General features: G+C 36.3%; 1 protein-coding gene across 5 annotated transcripts in view; it reads left to right on the top strand.

The window, feature by feature from the left end:
- Window positions 1-23,920, top strand: part of RABGAP1L (RAB GTPase activating protein 1 like) — a 779,355-nt gene that overhangs the window by 451,818 nt on the left and 303,617 nt on the right. For all 5 annotated transcript variants that reach the window (XM_086693120.1, XM_086693117.1, XM_086693118.1 and 2 more), the window contains one exon: window positions 454-567. In XM_086693120.1, the coding sequence (XP_086549246.1) occupies window positions 454-567 (114 nt within the window). The remainder of the gene's footprint in view (window positions 1-453; window positions 568-23,920) is intronic.

Genomic DNA, 23,920 nt, shown 5'->3' with positions numbered 1-23,920 from the left:
TAAACCATCATATATTTTTATCCAGATGTACCTCATTCTTTTTAATAGCTGCTCTGAAAGACACTGAAATATACTTGCATGTACTGATAAGGAATATTCTGTAAGTTACCCCATTACATGAAAGGAGCAGATAGTTTTCTTCTATTTGTGCTTCAAAAAGCAAAGGATGGAGATGTGTGTATACAGCTTCCCTCCCTCACCTCCCCTCACATGAGCATATGTTCACACATCTATAGATAGATGGATGAAAGGATACAAAAGAAACTGTTGGTAGCATTTATAGCTGGTGAATGGGACTGTGGGTCTGGAATGGAAGGCAGGTATTTTCAGTGGGGGGAAGCATACTCTTCTTGTGCTATTTGACTATTTTCTTTTTACCATACGTATCTATTATTTTTCATTATTAAAAAGAAATTTTAAATTAATGACCAGGTCTATTTTTTTCTTTTTTAGGACTCAGCCCAGGAGAGTGTTATCACTCGAGATATTCATCGTACGTTTCCTGCACATGATTACTTTAAAGATACTGGAGGAGATGGCCAGGAATCACTTTACAAGATTTGCAAGGTAGAGCCCTCCACCTCATTTTTTAAAACTTATTCTACAGGACTATATCTTAGGAACCCATCTTCCAGATTTTTTTTCTGTCTTCATTTTTTATTTGCTCTGTGCCATGTTGATGCTGGACAGCCAGAGCCCCTTGCCAAGAGAGTTCATGGCTTTACATGAGAAAGAATTCAAGAGCAAGTTTAGAGAAAGGGATGAAGATTTATTAAGTCTAGAAGTAAGAAAGGAGCTACTTCACAAAGTAGCAGTCTCTCATCCCAGATGAGGAAAAGGATCCTCTTTGCCTTGAATGAAGGGTTTTAAGTGGTTTAAAAATTTTTTCTTTTTAAATGTTTACTTATTTTTGAGAGAGAGAGATACAGAGTGTGAGCAGGGGAAGAGCAGAGAGAGAGAGGGAGACACAGAATCTGAAGCAGGCTCCAGACTCTGAGCTGTTAGCATAGAGCACGGAATGCATGAACTGTGAGATCATGACCTGAGCCGAAGTCGGATGCTTAACCGACTGAGCTACCAGGTGCCCTGGGTTTTAAGTTTTAAAATTAGCTAACCTTTATAGGAAGGGGCTTAGTCTTTAACTTTGGCTTTATCATTTGCCTGGGTGCTTAGTTTTTTCCATTGTCTTAGGATTGTGAAATTACCTACAGGTAGCAATTTTAAGAGTGTCTGGCCTTTCTGGCTTTTACTGCCAGAGGGAATAGGGTCCTGTGGTTTTCTGAGTCAGATTTTGTGACCCTTTTTATGACCTGCTGGCTTTTAGGTTAAAGGTCAGCCTAAAACCAAAATGACTTTACTTAAGTCAGTTTGTCTCCTCAGTCTCCTTTCCTTCTTGCCTTAGTTATCTCTGCTCAGTACTGAGTCCTGAAGGTGACTTTTTGGCTGCATGTCCCATGCCTGCTTGTCAGGGAGGGGGCGCACTATGACCTCATTTTGCTGCTAAGGAGAAAGGAACTAAAGGTCCTCTCAGGCTACTGTAGTAAAGGCTCAGAGGAGTCCCGATGACTGCCCTTATGACAATTTAATGTGGCGGTTGTCTCAATTTTTGGACAATACATAAGGGTAAGAAACAATGTGGTTTTTTGATACTATCGAGGTCTCCGATATTACTAGTATACCCTGACTTATGCCACATAATACATCTTTGTGCAGTTTTTATGTCCCATTTTGAAACGTTTTCCCTCATTATTAGTAAACCTGAAAGAAAACCTTTTCCTGAATTTTAGTAAATACGCTCTACTTGGATAGAAAAGATTCTGTTTCTGTTAATGGAGAATAGCTGTCAGATTGGTAATTTTTCAAGGTTATATCAGAAATGCAAAATGACTTTTTAAATCATTGCATATAGTTAACTCATATAGCGAATGCTAATTGAGGCCAAAAGCTAAAAACTGCAAAGTCCATTAAACAAAGTTTTGCCCTTTATCCTCAAATTTAAGATGCCTTACAAAATGTGGTGGGTAAACTCCACATTGTCCTCACCTACCATCCCAATAAAGGTTATTGCTGAATGGCGGACTACAAGAAAATCTTGTAGTAATATGGAGAAAAGGCAAGTACAAGGGCTAATTTATAAGTTAGGTAATCAGTTCTTGAATAATTAAATTTATCCTTATATTGAGTAGTAAAAATGGGCCAGTTGGACATTCAGAAGTATGTTCATATATCAGTGTCATTTTATATTTACTGATTTTTTTTTAAATGTTATTTATAAAAGCCCTTGCCTGCTTGTGCTAGCAAGTAGGATGGATGGCCTAATTCTGCAAATGGCACAGCTTTCATTAAAACCCTTCTTGCATGTTTGTAGTTTAGCCCTCTGCCCTCTCCTATCTTCCCTTCCCCCTTCCCCTTTCCCTTCCCCCCCTTCCCTTCCTTTCTCTTTCCCTTCCTTTCTCTTTCCCTTCCCATCTCTTTCCCTTCTCTTTCCCTTCTCTTTCTCTTTTCTCCAATGTAGCCATTTGGAGGATGATGAACACTGATCAGAAATGTTTTTTTATATGGTTATATCGTCAGAGCTAGAAATGCAGAAATAACTTAAACTCTGAGAGTGTACTGACTTCTGGAAAATAATACATCATCTAGTTTTAAAAATGCCACAAACCATTGAACACCCCTACAGATGTATATTCATTATATGATTGTAAAAGGCAAAAGTAATTATTAAAAATTTTTCTACCAGTTTTGAAATTCAGCTAATTAGCTTCTGGCTTATATAAGGATGATAACAAAATTTATATAGTTTTTAAGTTTATGTAGAAGGGTCTGATCTATGATATACAGGAGAACATTTTCCTCCTAGCATTCAGCATATTTTCAGCCAAACTTTTCCCTCAATTTTTCTCTGGTTGATACTAGATAATTTTTTCACATAACTAAAACAGATGGTTCTGTGTGCTTGCAGCCTCTGACTTAACAATTTTGCTCCATTGTAGTAAAAACAGTATTTCTTTCCCTCATTATATAATATTTACAGGAGAAATATCTGAACCACTACCAAACACAAAAATAAAAGTTAAATAGTTGGTATATTTAAGTAGTTGATATCTCTTGCTTGGATATGGCAGATAATAATCCAACCTTGAATTCATTAGAGAGTACTCATTAGTACATTCACGCAGCTTGTGTGGCCATGTTAGATCATCAACATGATTTTGCAACATGATTAGACAGTTTTAAAGCCCTTGCTGAGTTAAGAGTATTAGAACAGGGGTGCCTGGGTGGTTCAGTCACCTAAGTGTCCGACTTCGGCTCGGGTCATGATGTCGCAGTTGGTGAGTTGGAGCCCCGCATCGGTTTCTGTGCTGACAGCTCAGAGCCTGGAGCCTGCTTCAGATTCTGTGTCTCCCTCTCTTTCTCTGCCCCTCCCCCACTCGCACTGTGCTTTCTCTCTCCCCAAACATAAAATAAACATTAAAAAAACTTAAGAAAAAAAGAGTATTAGAACACTGTAGCTCTAAGATACCTTATAAATGTTGAGCATTTTAAATTACATTTTGTAAAAATGTGGAAAACAAAAGAATCATATTAAAAGCATTTCAAAACTCAGGATAGTAAATAAAAGTTGCTAAGGCTTATAATGTTGTACTAAAATATATATTACCTAAACATTTTACAGTGCCCTTTGATAATGGGAGAGAGCAGAGATTAATATTTCAGAATATGTTGGAGAAACCAAAATTTGCTGGGGTCCTAATTGGCACAGTTCCTTCTTCTCTTGATCTGTTATGTAGTGATTCAGCGCTCATGCAGGGAAACCTCAGGTGGTGGTGATAACTCACAAATTGTGCATACATTTTCCTTTGCTTTTTCTATCCAATTTGAGCCATAGTCTTTCATTTTATAACTTTCATCCCATATCCCCCAAAGTTGCTATATGTAAAAAGGCCATTGAGTGTGGTCTGCCTGTTATATCACTTTTATTCCTAGAATCATATCCAACATCATACCTCACACTCTCAGCAATACACCTTTGAGTTTCTGTCCTGGATAGCTTGCACAACCTGAATAAACATTAATAATACCTTGATTTAAAAAGGCTTCTTCTTTACCAATTTTTTTTTTCTTCCTTAATCTTTTTCTTGTCTTACTGCACTGGCCAGAATCTCCATTAATAGTACTAAAATGAAGCAATTATAGTGGACATTCTTGTCATGCTCCTTATTGTAATGATTTACCATTAAGAATGATGTATCTTATTTCACATCAGCAACACACTATAGATCTTTTTTTTTAATACGGTGTCTTTCATGTGTTATAATAATTTCACATTTACAAAGTACTTTCACATATATTACTTCATTTATTTCTGACAACTTCTTATCAGTGGAGCCTATACTAGAAATATAATGTGCTGTGCTCTTAAATTGAGACAGAAATTATTAAGAGAATTTCAATTATAATAAGTGTGGAAATCAATTCTGGTTTCAAGGATATAGAAGTCTGACTTTGTAGTTAAAAAGTTTTCTGTGGCTCTGGTGAAATGAGAAATGATCTGAACTGTCAGATTAGAGGGAAGACTGTTAAAAACTTGCTGTCATGTTTTAATGGCCCTGTCAATTTCAGTTTTTTGCCTCTTAATATCTTTTTCAAAGTAGGAGGAAATTGAAATGGTTCAAAGATCCCTCTGTTGTCATAAATTTATGTGTGGAAGTTAAACTGAAAGTATAATAGAATTCATAGGATTCTGAAAATGAAAATTTAGGGTTCTCCTAACTCCCTCCATCCCTCCCTTCCTCCTTCCCTTTTCTTGTCTTTCCTATTAGGTCAATAACATATTTTAAAATAGTGTCCTTGAAAGGAGGGAAAAAATGCTAGCACCCCAAGTATCTTTAGCACTTTTTTAATTTAAATATGTTATAAAGTCTATTTTGAGTTAGAAGACAGGTTGGCACAGTTTAAAGGACTGAACATCAGGAAATCTGGTTCTTGATTCTTAAGCAGACCTAAGACTCTGGGAAAATCACTTTTTGGATTTCCTCCTCATTAAGACTGTGGGGTTTGATATGATTATTCCAATTCTAATTTGAAGTGATTATAAGTGTTTAAGTTTTTCCTTAAAATATAACAGATGAGTGCAGAATTTAACAATTCCCATGTCAGGAGTTATATATATATATATATATATCCAGCCATCTCTCAATACCAGTGTTAGAAGTAAGTGTGATTTAACTTTACAGACTTCACCAGCTTTCTATTATTGTGTTTGGGTGTGTGTTTCATGCACACATGAAATGGAATAATTTAGTGATTTACTTTGAGATGTACATCTCTTTAAAAACCTGAAACAAGTCAGTCATAGAAATCAGCTAAAATATTGTTCACAACAGTACAGATTGAAGAGACTCTTCGTGTGCAATTTAATTTGAGTATTATTGCCTTTTCTAATTTTCTGATTTGAGTAACTGCTTTCTGAAAAAGAGGCTACTGCTGTGAGTTGAATGGGATGGGCTGAATATATTACAGAGAGATCAATACCTTTCCTCATCTGGGTTAATAATTTGATTGTATAATGGTTTGTGAAAGGACAAAAATAGACTTAACTTTAAAATAAGCTTGTTTTATCAAATATTGTTCTCAAAATGAGATTGGATTTAATATAAGAACTGAAACATTTCAGGTGTTATTTTGATACCAATAATGAGGGACCTGCTGCATGACTTTGAAGAATGCAAGTGATCACGACTTTTGTAAAATTAGATGTAATCATATGTTATTTATAATGTTTAGTAGAGTTAAGGGGTATTAATGGTTATAAGGATGAATTATTTTTCACTGAGTTGGTAATATTTTCTTTATTTTTTTAAGTATATTTATTTTGAAAGAGAAAAGGAGAGAGTATGGAGAAGGAGTAGAGAGTGAGAGAGAGAATCCCAAGCAGGCTCCACACTGACATGGGGCTTGATCCCACGACCCTGAGATCGTGACCTCAGCCAAGACCAAGTCTGATGCTTAGCCAACTGAGCCACCCAGGTGCCCCAATAGTGTTTTCAATATAAGTTGCTATCTGACTACCTATAATAGAACTCTTCTTCCTTGGGATGCCTGGTTTGAATGACAGCATTTACTGAACCCATTATAGGCCACTTTTCTTTACAAAGCCCAATTTGCCTAACCGCATGTGCCAGCTGTGGGACTCTTCCAGCCCACATCCTTGGAGTCTGATTGGCCCCAGAATAAGGTCTCATTGGTGTGGCAGATTGGTGTTCCTGGATCAAAATGCACCCAAAAGGATTTCTTTTAGAGCTCTGCCTTGGGGGAATCAGGCAGCCCTTAGAGAATCAAGTAGGCCTTTTCTATTCCTTTTGCATCTCCTCTCTTCCTTGAGTTTCTGGCATGCTTCTTTGAATCATAACAACCTTCTAAGGTAGATCCAAATAGGGTGCTGCTTAGGAACCCTTTGAGTCCCTAGGGTCAACTCTGCTTTGCCAGCACATCCTAATGAGCAATGAATTAAGTGGTTTCAGAAGACCTTGAGGATGGCAGAGTATTCTCATATGAATTAGTTTCCTTAAGGAAAAATTAATTCTTTCAGGTCATACAGGAAGTCTTGGAGAACCTTCCTAAAAATTAGACGATGAAAATAAGATAAAAACAGAGAGGGAGGCAAACCATAAGAGACAAGCAAAATACAGAGAACAAACTAAGGGTTGCTGGAGGGGAGGTGGATGGAGGGATGGGCTAAATGGGTGATGGGTGCCAAGGAGGGCACTTGTTGGGATGAGAACTGGGTGTTATATGTAAGTGATGAATCACTAAATTCTCCTGAAACCATTATTATACTATATGTTAACTAACTTGGATTTAAATAAAATTTTAAAATAAATAAACAAATAAATAAAAGCTAGATAGATAGATAAATGAATAAATGGATGAGATAAGTAAATAAAAGCTTACAGTGTTGGGGTGCCTGGGTGGCTCAGTCAGTTAAGCGTCAGACTTCAGCTCAGGTCATGATCTCACTGTTCCCGAGTTCGATCCCTGTGTCAGGCTCTGTGCTGACAGCTCAGAGTCTGGAGCCTGTTTAAGATTCTGTGTCTCCCTCTCTCTCTCTGCTCCCCCACCACTGTGCTCTGTCTCTGTCTCTCTCTCAAAAATAAATACAAATTTAAAAAAATTTTAAAAAGTGTCGGCATGAAAAGGTGCTCAACATCACTCATCATCAGGGAAATGCAAATCAAAACCACAAAGAGATAATCACCTCAGACTTGTCAGAATGGCTAAAGTGAACAACGCAAGAAACAACAGGTGTTGGCGAGGATGTGGAGAAAGGGGAACGAACCCTCTTGCACTGTTGGTGGAAATCCAGACTGGTGCAGCTGCTCATGACTCATGTGTATGAGTCCTTTTTTTTTTTTTTTAATGTTTATTTATCTTTGAGAGAGAGAAAGAGCACAAGCAGGGGAGGGACAGAGAGAGGGAGACACAGAATCCAAAGCAGCTCCATGCTCTGAGCTGTCAGCACAGAGCCCAATGCAGGGCTTGAACCCACGAGCCCTGAGATCATGACCTGAGCCGAAGTCGGGCGCTTCACCGACTGAGCCACCCAGGCGCCCTGCATATGAGTCCCTTTTATATATATATATATATATATATATATATATATATATATATATATATATATATATATATATATATATCTTCTCTCCGGCTTGCTTTTTTTACTCTATTATCTCTTGATGAACAGATGCTATTAATTTTTAAGGCCCAATTTATTAATTTTTCTTTTATGGTCAGTATATTTGTGTCTTGTTTAAGAAATATTTGCCTAACTCAAAGTCATGAAAATATTTTGTGATGTAATTTAGAAATTTTATTATTTTTCTTTTTACACTAAAGATTATTATCTATGATTGATTTTGATAAAATTTATTAATTTGTGATAAAATTTATCAGTTTTCTTAGTTTTTTCAAAGTGCAACCTTTGGCTTTGTTGATTTTATCTATTATATGTTTGCTTTCTATTTCACTGATATCTGCTTGTATTTTTATTCCATTTTAAGTTTAATTTGCTGTGTTTTCTAACTTAAAATACATGCCTAAATCAGTAATTTTTTTTAGCTTTTCTTTTGTTCTAATAGGTACAGAAAAGGCTACACATTGCTCTTAGATACTGCTTTAGAGGCATTTTTGTGAAGTTTGTTTTTCTGCATTAAAGCTCTAATTTTATAATCAATTAAGGTTTAATTTACATACAATAAGCTATATCTGTTTCATGCATATAGTTTTGATAAATGTTGACAAATGTATACACCTATGTAGCCATAATCAAAATACACCACAATCAAGATACCAAACCTACATCAATCTACAAAGCTTCTGCACAATAAAGGAAACCATCAACAAAATGAAAAGGCAACCTACTGAATGGAAGAAAATATTTGGAAATTATGTATCCCATAAGGGGTTAATATCCAAAATATATAAAGTACTCCTACAACTCAACACCAGGAAAACCAAATGATTCATTTAAAAAATGGACAGAGGATTTGAATAGACTTTTTTTCAAAGAAGAAATACAGATGGCCAACAGGTACATGAAAAGATGCTCATCATCACTAATGCAAATCAAAGCCACAATGAGATATCACCTCATACCCATTAAAATGACTAGTATCAAAAAGAAAGAAAGAACAAGTATTGGTAAGAATGTGGAGAAAAGGAACCCTTGTGTGTGGTTAGTGGGAATGTAAATTGGTGCAGCCACTATGGGAAACAGTACAGCAGTTCCTCAAAAATTTAAAAATAGAGCTACCTTATCCAGCAATTCCATTTCTAGGCATTTATTTGAAGACAACAAACAAACAAAACTAACTGAAAAAGATATATGCATTCTTTTTGTTTATTTGCAGCATTATTTATAATAGCTAAGATATGAAAAAACCTTAGTGTCCATATACGGATGAGTGGATAAAGAAAATGTGGTATATATATATATATACAATGGAATATTATCAGACCATCAAAAACAATGAAATCTTGCCATTTGCAACAAGGTGGATGGCCCTTGAGGGCATCATGCTAAGTGAAATAAGTTAGAGAAAGACAAATACCATATGATCTCACTTACATATGGAATCTAAAAATAAATGAAAAATAAAACAAGCTCATAGATACAGAGAACATATTGATGGTTGTCAAAGGTGGGAGGTGGGCTAAATGTGTGAAGGAAGTCAAAAGGTTCCAGTTATAAATAAATCATGGGGGTATAGTATATGTAGTATACAGTAATGTGACTATAATTAATAATACTGTATTGCATATTTGAAAGTTATTAAGAAAATAGATCTTAAAAGTTCTTATCACAAGAAAAAATTGTAATTGTAGTAAAATAGGCTTATTGTGGTGATCATTTTGTAGTATATACAGATATCAAATCATTATGGTGTATACCTGATAATAATATAACATATTATTATATTTTGTATGTTATATGTTAATTATACTTCAATAAAAATAAACAAAATGCTTCCACTTCCAAAAAAAGAAATGACAGTTGTTCTAAAGGGGAATTACTGGCAGGCAGGTAAAAAAGATTAGAAAATGCTTTTCATGTACTTTTGATTTGGTTTTTTGATACCTCAATACAAGAGAACCAAAAGATCCCTGGATTTCTTTATCATTTTATCATTATGTACATCAAATAGATTATCTTTCCATTTAAGTCCTGTTGAAAAAGGATATCAACTGTATTGGCCCCCAAATTCCTAATGCCCCTTCATAGTAAATCCTATCTATGCCTGACCTCAGGTAACCATTTATCTTCTTTCTGCCATTATAGTTTCCATTTTTCTATAATTTTATAAATAGATCATACAGTATATACTTCTGGCTTCTTTCATGCAGCATAATGCCTCTGAGATTGATCCATGTGGTTGAGTGTTTTGGTAGTCCATTCTTTTGTATTCCTGGGTAGTATTCTATTACAACCCCACCAATTTTGATGTCATATTTTATTACTATTATATATATGGTGATATCCTTGACCCATTGTATTTGGTGACTTTTAGGTTATTTTTTGTTATTGATCTATCTTAATTTTACTATGGTCAAAGAACATGCTCTGTGTGTTTTAACACTTCTGAAATTTTTTGAGACTTGCTTTCTGATTCTAAATATGTAATCATGCTTTTCCAATCTTTTTATAACTTCTTTCTTCTCCTGTTTTGTCAGTTACTGATAAAATTGTGCTAACATTCCCAACTATGAATCTGAGCTTGTCTGTTATTCCTTTAATTTTGTCGAGTTATGCTTTATGTATTTTTATGTTATTATTTATGTTATTAAGTGCATACAAATTTAGTGTTAATGTGTCTTCGTATTGAATAACCTTATCATCATTATAAAATGTCTTTCTTATTGCTAGTATGTACTTTGATAGAAGTCTGACCAAATTAGCTTCATTTTGCATTGTATAACTTTCAATATCCTCTTACTTTCAATTGAGTTTTTATATTTAAGAAGTCTCTCCTTTAAGCATCTTATAATTGAACTTTGTTATTTTCACTAGCTCTCCAATTATTTTTTAATTGGGGTATTGAGTATATTTACATTTAATGAACTTATGTATTTAATTTTAAACTTACTATATCACTGTTTTCTATTATGTTTCATCTGTTTTTTCTCTTTTTTCCCCCTCATTTTCTACTTTAAACTCTGTAACTATTATATAGTTTGCATACTTTTAATGGTTACCCTAGGGATCACAACAGGCATTCTTGATGTATTGGAATACACCTAAGTGAGTACTTGGATCACTTCTGTATAATGCAAGAACCTTACATCTCTTTAACTTCATATATTTTTGGTTCATTGTCCTATTATTATCATGTATTTAATCCTGTGCGTGCATCAATACCCACCTATGCCCACACACAGGGTATTATTTTTTTGTATTTTAAACTATCCATATTCATTTAGACTTACCTGTTTATCCATTCTTATGCTCTTCATTTCCTCCTTCATTGCCTGCTTCCATCTGGGATTGTTTTCCTTCTTCTTCAAGTTTTTTTTGTCCTTTTAATTTTCATTCTTTTTTTTTTTTAAGCATAATAATGATTTCAGGAATAGAATTTAGTGATTCATCACTTACATATAACACCCAGTGCTCATCCCAGCTAGTGCCCTCCTTAATGCCCATTGCCCATTTAGCCCATCACCCCACCCAGCACCCTGCCAGCAACCCTCAGTTTGTTCTCTGTATTGAAGAGTCTCTTATGGTTTATCTCCCCCTCTTATTTTTCTTCCCTTCCCCATGTTCATCTGTTTTGTTTCTTAAATTCCACATATGAGTGAAATCATATGATATTTATCTTTCTCTGAGTTATTTCACTTAGCATAACACACTCTGGTTCCATCCACGTTATTGCAAATGGCAAGATTTCATTCTTTTTGAGCACTGAGTAATATTCCATTGTGTGTGTATGTATGTATGTATGTGTAGACACATACACACATAGCACATCTTCTTTATACATTTATCAGTTGATGGGCATTTGGGCTCTTTCCATACTTTAGCTATTGTTGATTGTACTGCTATAAACATTGGAGTACATGTGCCCCTTCAAAACAGCACACCTGCATCCTTTGGATAAATACCTCATAGTGCAATTGCTGGGTTGTAGGGTAGCTCTATTTTTAATTTTTTGAGGAACCTCCATACTGTTTTCCAGAGTGGCTGCACCAGTTTACATTCCCACCAGCAGTGGAAAAGAGATCCTCTTTCTCTGCATCCTTGCCAACATCTGTTGTTGCCTGAGGTGTTAAGTTGAGCCATTCTGGCAGATGTGAGGCAGTGTATCATTGTAGTTTTGATTTGTATTTCCCTGATAATGAGTGATGTGTGGAGCATCTTTTGATGTGTCTCTTAGCCACCTGGATGTCTTCTTTGGAAAAGTGTTTACTCATGTCTTTTGCCCATTTGTTCAATGGATTGTTTGTGTTTTGGGTGTTGAGTTTCAGAAGTTCTTTATAGATTTTGGATACTAACCCTTTGTCTGATATGTCATTTGCAGATATCTTCTCCCATTCCGTTGGTTGCCTTTTAGTTTTGTTGATTGTTTCCTTTGCTGTTCAGAAGCTTTTTATTTTGATGAGGTCCTCATTAGTTCATTTTTGCTTTTGTTTCCCTTCCCTCTGGAGACATGTTGAGTAAGAAGGTGCTGCGGCCAAGATCAAAGAGGTTTCTGCCTGCTTTCTCCTCGAGGATTTTGATGGCTTCCTGTCTTACATTTAGGTCTTTCATCCATTTTGAGTTTATTTTTGTGTGTGGTGTAAGAACGTGGTCCAGGTTCATTCTTCTGCATGTCGCTGTCCAGTTTCCCCAGCACCACTTGCTGAAGAGACTGTATTCCATTGGATATTCTTTCCTGCTTTGTCAAAGATTAGTTGGCCATGTGTTTGTGGGTCCATTTCTGGGTTGTCTATTCTGTTCCATTGATCTGAGTGTCTGCTCTTATGCCAGTACCATAGTGTCTTGATGATTAGAATTTTGTAATACAGATTGAAGTCCAGGATTGTGATGCCTCCAGCTTTGGTTTTCTTTTTCAAGATTGTTTTGGCTATTCAGGGTCTTTTCTGGTTCCGTACAAATTTTAGAATTGTTTGTTCTAGCTCTGTGAAGAATGCTGGTGTCATTTTGATAGGGATTACACTGAATATGTAGATTGCTTTGGATAGTATTGACATTTTAACCATATTTGTTCTTCCAATCCATGAGCATGGATTGAGGAAGTTTTTAATATTTCTTTAGTAAAAATCTGCTAGTGAAACTTACTGCATTTCTTTTATTTGTGTGAGGGTCTTATTTTGTCTTTATTTTGGAAAGATTGTCATTTGATATGGAGTTCTAGGTTGAGATGGGGTTTTGCCTACCATTTTAAAGGTGTTATTCTATTGTCTGTAGGCCTTCATCATTTCTGTTGAGAGATGGCTGTGAATCATATGTTTGTTTTCTTTTTTAATATAATACATCTTTTCTCTCTGCTCTAAAATTTTTGGTTTATCTTTGGTTTTTCAACAATTTTTTGTTTCTTGTTTTTTTAATAATGTGCCCTAGTTGTGATTTTCTTTATATTCGTACTGCTTGGAGTTCGTTATTGAATATGTGGCTTGACTTCATTATTGAATATGTGGCTTGACTTAGTCTGTCACTTTTAGGAAATGCTCAGCCAGTATCTCTCTAAATTCTATTTGGCCTTGCTCCTTTATTCTGGACTTCCAAGTATTCATATTTTACTGTGTCACTTATGTCTTCATTTTATGTTTCCATCTGCCCTTTGTGTCTTCATCTGGATATTTTTTACTAATCCTCTCTCTACTCTATTGCAGTCTTAATTTTGGTTATTTTATTTTTCAGTTCTGGAATTTTTATTTGATTCATTTTAAAAATAGATTCCATTCTCCTTTGTGAGTTTTTTTCCTATTTTCTTGTACAGATTAATCATAGGTATTTTTTTTTTTTTAATGTTTGTTTACTTTTGAGAGAGATTGAGACAGAGCATGAGTAGGGGAAGGGCAGAGAGAGAGGGAGACATAGAATCTGAAACAGGCTCCCGGCTCTGAGCTGTCAGCACAGAGTCTGACATGGGGCTCAAACTCAGCAATGGTGAGATCATGACGTAGGCCGAAGTCACACGCTTAACTGACTGAGCCACCCACGTACCCCAAATCATAGGTATTTTAAAGTCCAAGTCTGATAAAGTCTAATATCTGATCACCTGTTCATATATTACTATTATCACTTGATTTTTATTTTCTCATATTTTCTTTCATGCTTGGTTATTTTTAATAGAAATCTGGATTTTGTATGTGAAAAATTATATAAGGCTTTGAATGATTTTACTCCAAAGAAGATTTAGTATTTTTCGGGTAGGAAGATAGAGTATAATGGATCCATTTGACCCAGTGTGTACTATCTTTTGCTTCATGGGTGAGACCTTCCAGCATTTCAGCTAAAAGCCTGAGGTATTTATTAGAAATCTTCCTCCTTGGTGGGCTCCACATCTTACTTTCTGTGTCCTTGACACTATGAGACCACTGAAATCTCTGCTTAGTTGTTTTTAATATTGTTGCAGACCGCTTTTTCCAAAATTTTCCCCTTCTATGAAATATTATTTTGCTCCTGTGAGGAGATATGAGAGATCACATTTTCATAATGTTCCCCTAAACTTTTCGTTAGATAAGTGTTCGTTAATAGTTTCAGATTTTCTCTGGGAGAGGGGAAATAGTCACTGATCCTCTTGTTTACAGTGGAATAAAGACGGTACTAGATTTGCATACTGATAAATCTTAATCTCTGAGGGTAAGAGTTTCATTTAGTTTCCCTGCCCTTAAATCACTCATTTTCCATTTTTTATTTTAGGCAAATTGTCTACTTCTTCTTCATTGCCAAGGACAGTTATGTTTATAGCCATTTAGAACAGCAAATGCATGCTCATACATATACATACACATATAAAAGAAATCTTAGCAACTTAAAGTTGGAAAGCTTCACAGTGTGTGTCTGTGTGTATATAGGGGTTAACTTCATGCTTAGCTTTTGCTTATAGTATTTCAAAAACATTTTTTATTAGTATCATTAAATCATACATGAGGGACTATTTTGGGGTGGGGTCTTTTTTTTGTTCCTGTTATTATACATATTAATAGGACAGACTTTTTATGGGTCAGAGCTCAACTGGGAAGATATGATGTTATTTTAAATATGGATTTTTCTTCTGAAACTGTAACAATAAAAGGTTAGATTTGTGAAGCTGGAGTCCTGGAAGGAGAATGAATGATTTGTAATGCTCTTGAAAGTGTCTGAAAAGTTTTTAAAAATTTCTTTATGTGCTTGGTCCCATAAGAGCTTTTCTGAAATAGCTTTGTAGTTTCTGTGGAACCCGTAGTCTTTCAACTGAAAGGCTAATTGAAGCCATCACACCATTACTAGAATAAGGAAGAGAAAGAGTAGGATTATGAGGATGATAAAAATGTGTAAAATTAGAATACAGGGATTGGTGTGTATCCTAATGGTTTGATTATAGTCATTCTCTTTCAAAAACAACATTCTTCTTTGAGAAAAGAAGAAAAGTAAGATTACTTTTTAAAATAGAAAAGAAAAAACTAACCTGCAAAGACATAACACAAGGAGCCTTCAAATAAAATGCTACTCATGGTTTCCTGAATTTATGATTTTTCTCAAAATAGAGATCTCTATACTAAATTCAAATGCCTTAAATATCCCAAACAATAAACTCACATTTATTCCTGAGTGGATTAGTTACAAGATTATGGGGACTTATTTCCTGTTTACTAATTGTTATCCAGTTGGCAAAATATCTTTACAACTTTGAAGACTCCTCCTTAACCAGACCTTTTCCTGCATCTTTTAAAGACCAAGGAAGGGTGTGAATCTGAATTGCTTTCCACCTCCTTCCCATCTGTCCAAATCTTACTAGCCCACTTCCCTTGTGAAGCTTGTTCTACCCACTTCTACCCACAGTGATTTATAGATTAAAAATACTCTAGAAAGTTTAGATGATTATTATGGATTATGTTTGAACATTGTCTGATTAATTTCATTTAAGTGTTTTCTTCAGCATGTTCAGTCTTTGAGGGAAGAGGGTTCTCTCTGACATTTTCTTTTTCTTTGTTTTAGAGAGCAGGGTGCAGTACTGACTACATGATGTAATATAATTAACTCTGTGCTGTTGACTTGATGAAACTGTGTTATTCCAGGTCCTCTCAGAAGCTTGTCACCAAAACAGGATTAAATGTGTAAGCAGTGTATTAGGGGAGATGCCTGTAAGAGAAAATGGAGACGCTGGGAGAGCCATTGGACTACAATGTTAGTCTGACCCCAAGGGAAGAAGATAGGAAGTAAGATTAGGTAGAAGTGTCTTGGAGTGTAGTGCACTTATAAGGAATGTTTGGCAAGGCCAATGGGAGTCCTTGGCTAAGTTGTGTGTGGGGTCCACTTCTCCCAGAAGCTGGCCTGCCTTAATGTCTTGTTGTGTTCAGTCATTGGCTGGGAGTATACCCCGGGAAGTGTGGCCTTAGTGCAAATGTTAGGATGGATTTCAGGACATACCAGTTGGCAACTTGGACCAATTATGTTTTCTGCTGTTGGAGATTAGACAGGTTCATTTTCATGTTCACCAAACAGATATTTTAAATGAGAATGTAATGTATATAAACACTACAAGAGCTCTCTCTACAGTTTCTTCTTCTATAAAATAATTTTGTTTATAATAATTACTCAACGTAAGCTCTTTAAAGAGCAAGGATGTTGTTTTTATTTATTTTATAGAGTTCCTTTTTGCTGTCCTTCATGTATCATTTTTTTTTTAATTTTTTTTTTAATTTTTTTTCAACGTTTATTTATTTTTGGGACAGAGAGAGACAGAGCATGAACGGGGGAGGGGCAGAGAGAGGGAGACACAGAATCGGAAACAGGCTCCAGGTTCTGAGCCATCAGCCCAGAGCCTGACGCGGGGCTCGAACTCACGGACCGCGAGATCGTGACTTGGCTGAAGTCGGACGCTTAACCGACTGCGCCACCCAGGCGCCCCTCATTTTTTTTTTTTAAATCAAAAGTCCAAAGATATAAACTAAACACTCTGGGTAATTTCCCATAATCATACGGTAGTTTACTTATAATAGGGGCATTAAATGTTTTTTTTAAGTATATGATAGTCTAGCTATTTTACATTTCCTTTTTTTAAATGAGTATATCAGTTCACTTTTAAATTGTTGCCAAGGGCTTTATTTTTTTTTTTTCAAGTGTTATATAAAAGGAAACTTACATCTAGGAATTTTGCCAGCTATGTTAGATAAGAAAATTGCTTTGTGAGTGAATATTTGTGAGTACATCTAGTTTTCTATGTTTATATTTGCCAGAGTTTATATTATTTCATATCAGGGAATCTATTTTTGGAGCTTATGTTAATACTCTTCTTTTTGCCAGCATATAGGATAAACTTAATAACCTATTTTAAGCCCCAATTTTTTATTATTAGAATCAACAGACAAAATTATTCTGAATTTATTTATATATGTATGTATACATCCATATTTCCATATATTTTTTAAAGAATGTCAAACTTACAGGAAAGTTGCAAGTACATAATTTTGTTTCCTGTAGTGTTTGAGAGTGGTTTGCCAACATGATGCTGCATCACCCCCAAATACTTGAGGATGTTTTCAAAGAAGCAAGAATATTCTCTTGTAATGAAACATCCAAATCAAAAAGGAACATCGATGTACTGCTACAACCCAAGCCTTAGACTTCATTCAGGTTTCACTAGCTGTCCACATAATGTCCTTTACAGAAAAAAGGACCTAGGTCAGAATCATACCTTTCTATTAGTTGACATCTTCTTGACATCTGGAATAGTTTCTCACTCCTTCCTTCATTTGGTACTTGTGAAGATTATAGCCCAGTTATTTTTTGAAATGTCCCTCAATTTGGGTTTGTCTGATGTTTCCGCATGGTTGGACTCAAGTTATACATTTTTGGCAAGAGTAACACAAAAGAAACATCTCTTATCTCCTCCTCTCAGGTAGCACACAGCTGCAGGTTTTCCCATAATTGATGGTCACTTTGAAAAAAATTTTTTTTAATGTTTATTTCTGAGACAGAGACAGAGCATGAGTGGGGGAGGGGCAGAGAGAGAGAGGGAGTCACAGAATAAGAAGCAGGCTCCAGGCTCTGAGCTGTCAGCACAGAGCCTGATGCGGGGCTTGAACTCACAAACTGTGAGATCATGACCTGAGCTGATGATGGTCACTTTGATCACATAAATAAGGTGTTGTTGACCAGACTTCTCCACTGTGAAGTTTCTCTTTTACCCTTTGCAATTAAGAAATATTTTGGGGTGGAGAAATAATTATATAAACATACCTTCTTCATCAGACTTTGCATTTATTTATTTGTGTGTGTGTGTATATACAGGATGTATATACACACACACACTCACACCCATATTATCATATTCAGATAGACTCATCAATTCTCATTTTATTCAGTGTATTACTAACTCTCTTACTATAATTATTTGTTTTGGTGCTCAGCTTGTTCCCAACTGGACGGTGGGAGACCTTCAAGCTGGCATTTTGGCATATCCTATCATTCTCTGAGCACTGCCTTTCTTTCTGGCCCAAAAAGATGCTCCAGGCTTTCTTTGCCCCAGAACTAGACCATTTCTCTAAGGATCCCTCCTTTCTTTAGTTAAAAATGGTAGAAAATCAAGATTTCTACACTAGGTGTATTCACTGATATTAGGATGAGTTACTCACAAGTCATCTCACCGGACAGAGCTAAGAAATATATATGTGCATGTGAATATATGTATAGACACATATATGCATGTCTTTATACAAACAGTTTTTTCAGTATTTTTAATGAAATAATTCACGTACTATAAAATGCATCCCTTGAAATAAGTGTACATTTTAGTGGTTTTTAGTATATTCATGAAGTTATGCAACCATCATCACTATTAAGTTCTAGAACATTCCACCACTCTAAAAGGAAACCTGTATCCATTAGAAGTCACTCTCCAGCATCGCTACTCTCAGCCTCTGGCAATCAATAATCCACTTTCTCTTTCTGTGGATTTGCTAGGTTTTGTTGTTTTTGTTGTAGTTTGGTGACTTTTGTGAACTAATTATATAAAGTCTATTCTTTGTCATGTGTGGCCATTGAATTCTCTGCTTGGTCGTTAGCTAATGATTAGAAAGAGGTTTGCTTATATTTCCTAGAACCCGTAACTTTCCCACTCTTTGCCAGGGGGCTCTGTGGATGTGTTTAGGCATAGTTTTATTATTCAGCTAACCGGGTGACAATTCTATTTTACCTTCACTTCCTGCTTGTGCAGAGCCTCAATCAATGTCAGCCAGAAATGAGAGCCTAAAGCCTTCTCATGCCTTTTCTGAGCTTACCCAAAGCTTTGGGCACTTGTACAGTTTTACACATGGACGTGGCCCTCTATATTCTCAGAAATAAGTCTGAGTTTTTCAAAGACCTTATGGACATCTCATTCTGTAGCTTTTTCCTTTTAAACCTTTTGGTTAAGTCTGTTGTCTGCTCTAACTTTTATCTACCACCTGAAGGCAGTCATAAAATTAAACAATCACTTGTAATTGCTTTTGACAAATGCCCTGGGGAAAGGGCTTTTCACACTGGGTGAGCCTTGCAAGTGGTCTTTGGGGAACCACCACACAGGTCTAACAATGCTCATTCTCTGCAAATGATTCTTTGCAGGATTTGTAGCCATCCCCTTTTGCTCCTGATGGTCTCCAGGATGCTTGTTTTCACTGCAAAAACAAGGTGTTAGTTTTCAAGGTCATCAAGGGGCTGCAGAGGTAGAGCTAAGGGAAGTTAAAAAATGCCACAAAGTTCGCTGTCCTTACTGAGATTCGGTCGTTTTTCTGTAATAAATGTTCCTCAGGTTGCTGCAAATCTTAGGTCAATTTCCAGAGCACTAGAAAAGCTGATTGTAATGATTTTTGCTATCTTTCCTGCTGTTATGGAGGAGCACATTTGTAGAGATCCTTACTCTGCCTTTTTTGCTGATGTCACTGCCCATATTTGTTTTTATACCTTTTTACATATGTTGAAAATTAGGGATTCACAGGAATACTTTCAATTTCAATTAAATATCAGCAAATGAATTCTACTGTTCTTTTTCCTATATTTGTTAACTCCCTTCTCTAATAATGAAAAAACCTAGTTCTCATTATTTCTCATGTATTTATCCATTTGATCAATATCCCTGTATGTAACCAGCTTCCCATTGCTGTGGCCTCTCCTGTCTTGCACAGATGGCCTCTTTACAGTGGTCAGGCTCTAATATCCCATGTGTGTCACTCCATTGATTCCTAATTCTTGGCCATCCGCTTCCCCACATGGATGGCCTCATCATCCTGGTTAGAGTATAATGTCGGACCACCCCTCTATGTCATGTTTATCTTGCTTTGCCTGATGGCTTCTGAAAGGAAATGGGAAGTTTGACTACTTTTTAATAAAACAAGAATCCATAAGCATTGTAATGGTGAGTGAGACCTCATCCAGACAGCTCCATACTCATCCTGATGATGGCTCAAATGGGATATGTGGAAGAAGGACATTGTAGTCCTCCTTGACACCAGCCTGTCATTGCTACTATTATTCACCTCATGCTGTGCCCAGGCGCTGTTTAATCCTCAGGCAAGTTTATACAGTGGTTTCTATTTTTACCTTTGTGTTACAGACGAAGATAATCTGCTCCCCTTTATCACAGAAGGCCTCAAAAGATTTGTCTATACCTGCTGTAACCAGTTTCTCTCCTTCAACTATTTACTAAACCCATTTCAGTCAGGATTTCACCTGTATTACTTTATTGAAGATGATCTTGTCAGAAGACAAACATATTCCAAATCATAAAACATCGTCATCTTAGTTAATAGTAACTCCATTCTTCCCATTGCTCAGGCTAGAAACCTTGCATCGTTTTTGACTCTCCTTTCTTTCTCTTACACTTAAGTTGAGAAAGTGTTAGCTACCACTAGAAGCAGAGGTCCCAGGATGTCAACCCACTGCATAGTTTGCAAGTGTTGAGGTTACTAAGAAAGACACAGCTCACACAGCCACTGGATGGAGCAATACTTTCCCCTCATAGAAAAAAGAGCAAGGTCAACTTCAGTAGTGAGTGTCAGTCCTCCAAGATGTCTATCACAGGGAGATGGTCTGCATGCACCTCTTCTGTGCTGCAGAAGAAAGAGCCCATTCCCTCCTCGTAGAGACTATGGATAACTGTGGGGTTGACCAGGTGCCATATGACATACACACTTATAAAGAAGTATGCATCAAGCCTGGAATCGGAAAAGATGACTAAACAAGGTGATAAGCCCAGCACAGGGAGTAAGGGCTCCTTACCTCCATGTGAGAAAATATCCCAGGGCTGCAGCATACTCTTTTGCAACCGTGCAAAGGTCAACAGGTTGTGCAGGACTGTCTTTCACAACACATTTCATCCATTAGGAAATCTTATTGGCTCTATCCTCAAAATACGTCCGGAAAGTGCATCTCATTACTTCCACTGTAGCCACCCTGGTCTAAAACTATAGCTGTCCACCTGGTTTTTCTGTTTCATTCATTTTTAAAGCTTAAGTCCTTACAGAGGTTTACAAGGTTGTAAACTTCACGTATGACTGTTCTCTGCAACATGAACTCTGTCCTAGTCACACACATGCCAGGCTTGCTCCCCCATCGGAGCCCTTGCACCGACTGTTCCCTCTGCTCGGAACACTCCTCCCAGAGATCTGTCTGCATGGCTTGCTCTTCTGCCTGTCTTGACTTCTTGCTCCAGTGTTACTTGCCCAGTACTCTCTGCCCTAACCCCCCTCTTACGCTTGCAGTGTCCTCTGAGTCCAGCATTCCTTAGCCCCTTCCCCTGTGTTACGTTTTGCCACTGCACTTACCTTCACACTTACTTACACTGTTGTCTTTTTCCAATAAAAAAACAAGCTTTGTGAGAGCAGGTGTTTTGTCCATTTTGTTCACTGCTTAGACCAGTCTTTCAAAAAAACTCTCCACAAATATTTATTGCCTCAAAGTGTTTGAAACTTAGGGAAGTTAACTAATTATTGTAAGAGGCAGAGGTGGAATTTGAAGTGTTGGCATTCAGATCCACTATTAGAAAACTTGCAAGTAAATTTTTTAACGAACAATGATTTTAGAACACTTTACCATAAAAAGCTACTGTCCTGGGTCCTATAGTTAGGGGCCAGTTTTATAGTTTGGAAGCGAATCTGAGAGCCTCATAACCATATTGCTTTTATAGGAAAACACATGCCGAATTTCAAAGAAAATACTGGTAAATGAACTGTTGATTACTATGGACTATCTGTACTGAATTCTAAAGGAATAGGAAGATATGTCATTCATAATGACTCTAAAGGCTTGGGGAGGAAAAGGAATACGATGAGGAATATTTGGTACTGAAAATTTTTATAAAAATATTGATTTAGTCCCAAATTTTAAAACTTTAAATTGTGGTGTGAGAATACATCTACATTACCTTTTCATTTACTTGGTATTTCTAATGTTTATGGCCCTTCTTAAAACTAATTATTAATTATTCTAATCACTAAAAATTTTGGTTTTGTTCATGAAAAACATTTTATATTGATTTGCTTTTTGTGGGCTAATTCAGAAATAAATGATGTCAACTTAATTCTGGATATCAGTGTGTGTGCATTCCCAAAGATGTATTTATATATTTCTAAGATATATAGATAAATACAATTAGATACAGATGTTATCTAAGAGGGTACACACACACACACACACACACACACACATGCACACACACACAGTAGATCTCCATTATTCAGATTCCATATTTGCAAATTTGCCTATTCACCAAGATTTATTTGTAACCCCCAAATCAGTACCCTCGGTATTTTTGTGATCATTGATTGATGTACCTCTCCACTGTGTAGAAAAATTTGAGACCTGATGTATACATTCCAAATTTCACATGAAACCAGGTAATTGTCTTCTTGTTTCAACTCTCATTCTATAAATAAGAGTTCTTTTTTGAAGTTTAGTACCTCATTTTTGTGCTTTTGGTGATTCTGGTGTTGGTGATTGTGCTGTTTAAAATGGCCACCAAGTGTAGTGAAGTGCTGTCTAGCAATGCCAAGCACAAAACACAAGAAGGCCATGACGTACCATATGGAAAACATGTGTGTTCGTTAAGCTTTGTTGAGTGGTAGTGATGTTGCCCATGATTTCAATATGAACTAATGAACAATAAGTATCAAATAAAGTGTCTTTAAATAGAAATACACATAGACATAAAACAAGGTTATGGTGGATTGATTGACCAGGGGCTCCCAGAAGCCTAATCCTCTGTTTCCCCCTTTGGGGCATCGATTCAGTATCTGCTAATTCAGTGTTCACAGCAACTTTACAGAGCAAACAGCTGCAAGAAATGAGAATCTACTGTGCATAGGTATAATTTTCTCCAAGAAGAGTAGTTTCCAATGGTTATCTACCTCACTATTTTATTTTATTTATTTATTTATTTTACCTCACTATTTTAATCACCTATGTTAAACTCCAGTGGAGCCTTGCTATGTGTTTTTCATATATCTGTTTTCTAGAGATGTCACCCAATTTGAAATCTTATCACAAATCATCGACTGGAAAATTACTAATAAGTAGTAAGCTTTTAAAAACTTTAGTTAGATGTTTAAAATTATGAAATATACATTCAAATGAGAAAACATGATTTGTATTTCTGAGTTTTAAAAGTCAATAATAGAAGTAACATCCTTGTGCCAACAGCTTAGGAAATACAGTATTACCAATATCTTTGGATACTTCCAGGTGTCTTCTCAGAGTCAATCTTCCTCCACCCCACCAGAGTCAGCCACTCTCCTAAATTTGGTGATTACCATTCTTCTACCTTCTTTAAATAAACCCACATCTCTGAATAGTTTATGACTATGTACTGAATACAACACAGAAAGAAAAATTTATGTTTTATCATTAAGTTCTGCGGTTGCTCACCCGAACTCTGCCACATTTGTCAACAATCACTAAGATCCAGAGTCTACATAGTAAGAGTAGCTAAGACCTCGAGATCCGAAGCCAGGCTGCCTGAGTTTGAATTCTAGCCTGCTGCTTACTAACTGGGTGACCCTGGGCAAGTAATTTAGCTTTTTGTGCCTCTGTTCCTTCTTCTATAAAATGGATGTATTGGGGCGCCTGGGTGGCTCAGTCAGTTAAGCGTCTGACTTCAGCTCAGGTCATGATCTTGTGGTGTGTGAGTTTGAGCCCCACATCAGGCTCTGTGCTGACAGCTCAGAGCCTGGAGCCTGCTTTGGATTC

The sequence above is a fragment of the Puma concolor genome, chromosome E4 (genome assembly GCF_028749965.1).
Source record: "Puma concolor isolate L17-30 chromosome E4, mPumCon1.1.hap2, whole genome shotgun sequence".
NCBI lineage: Eukaryota > Metazoa > Chordata > Mammalia > Carnivora > Felidae > Puma > Puma concolor.
Note: the sequence above shows the minus strand (reverse complement) of the source record. Positions and strands in the feature narration are given on the sequence as shown.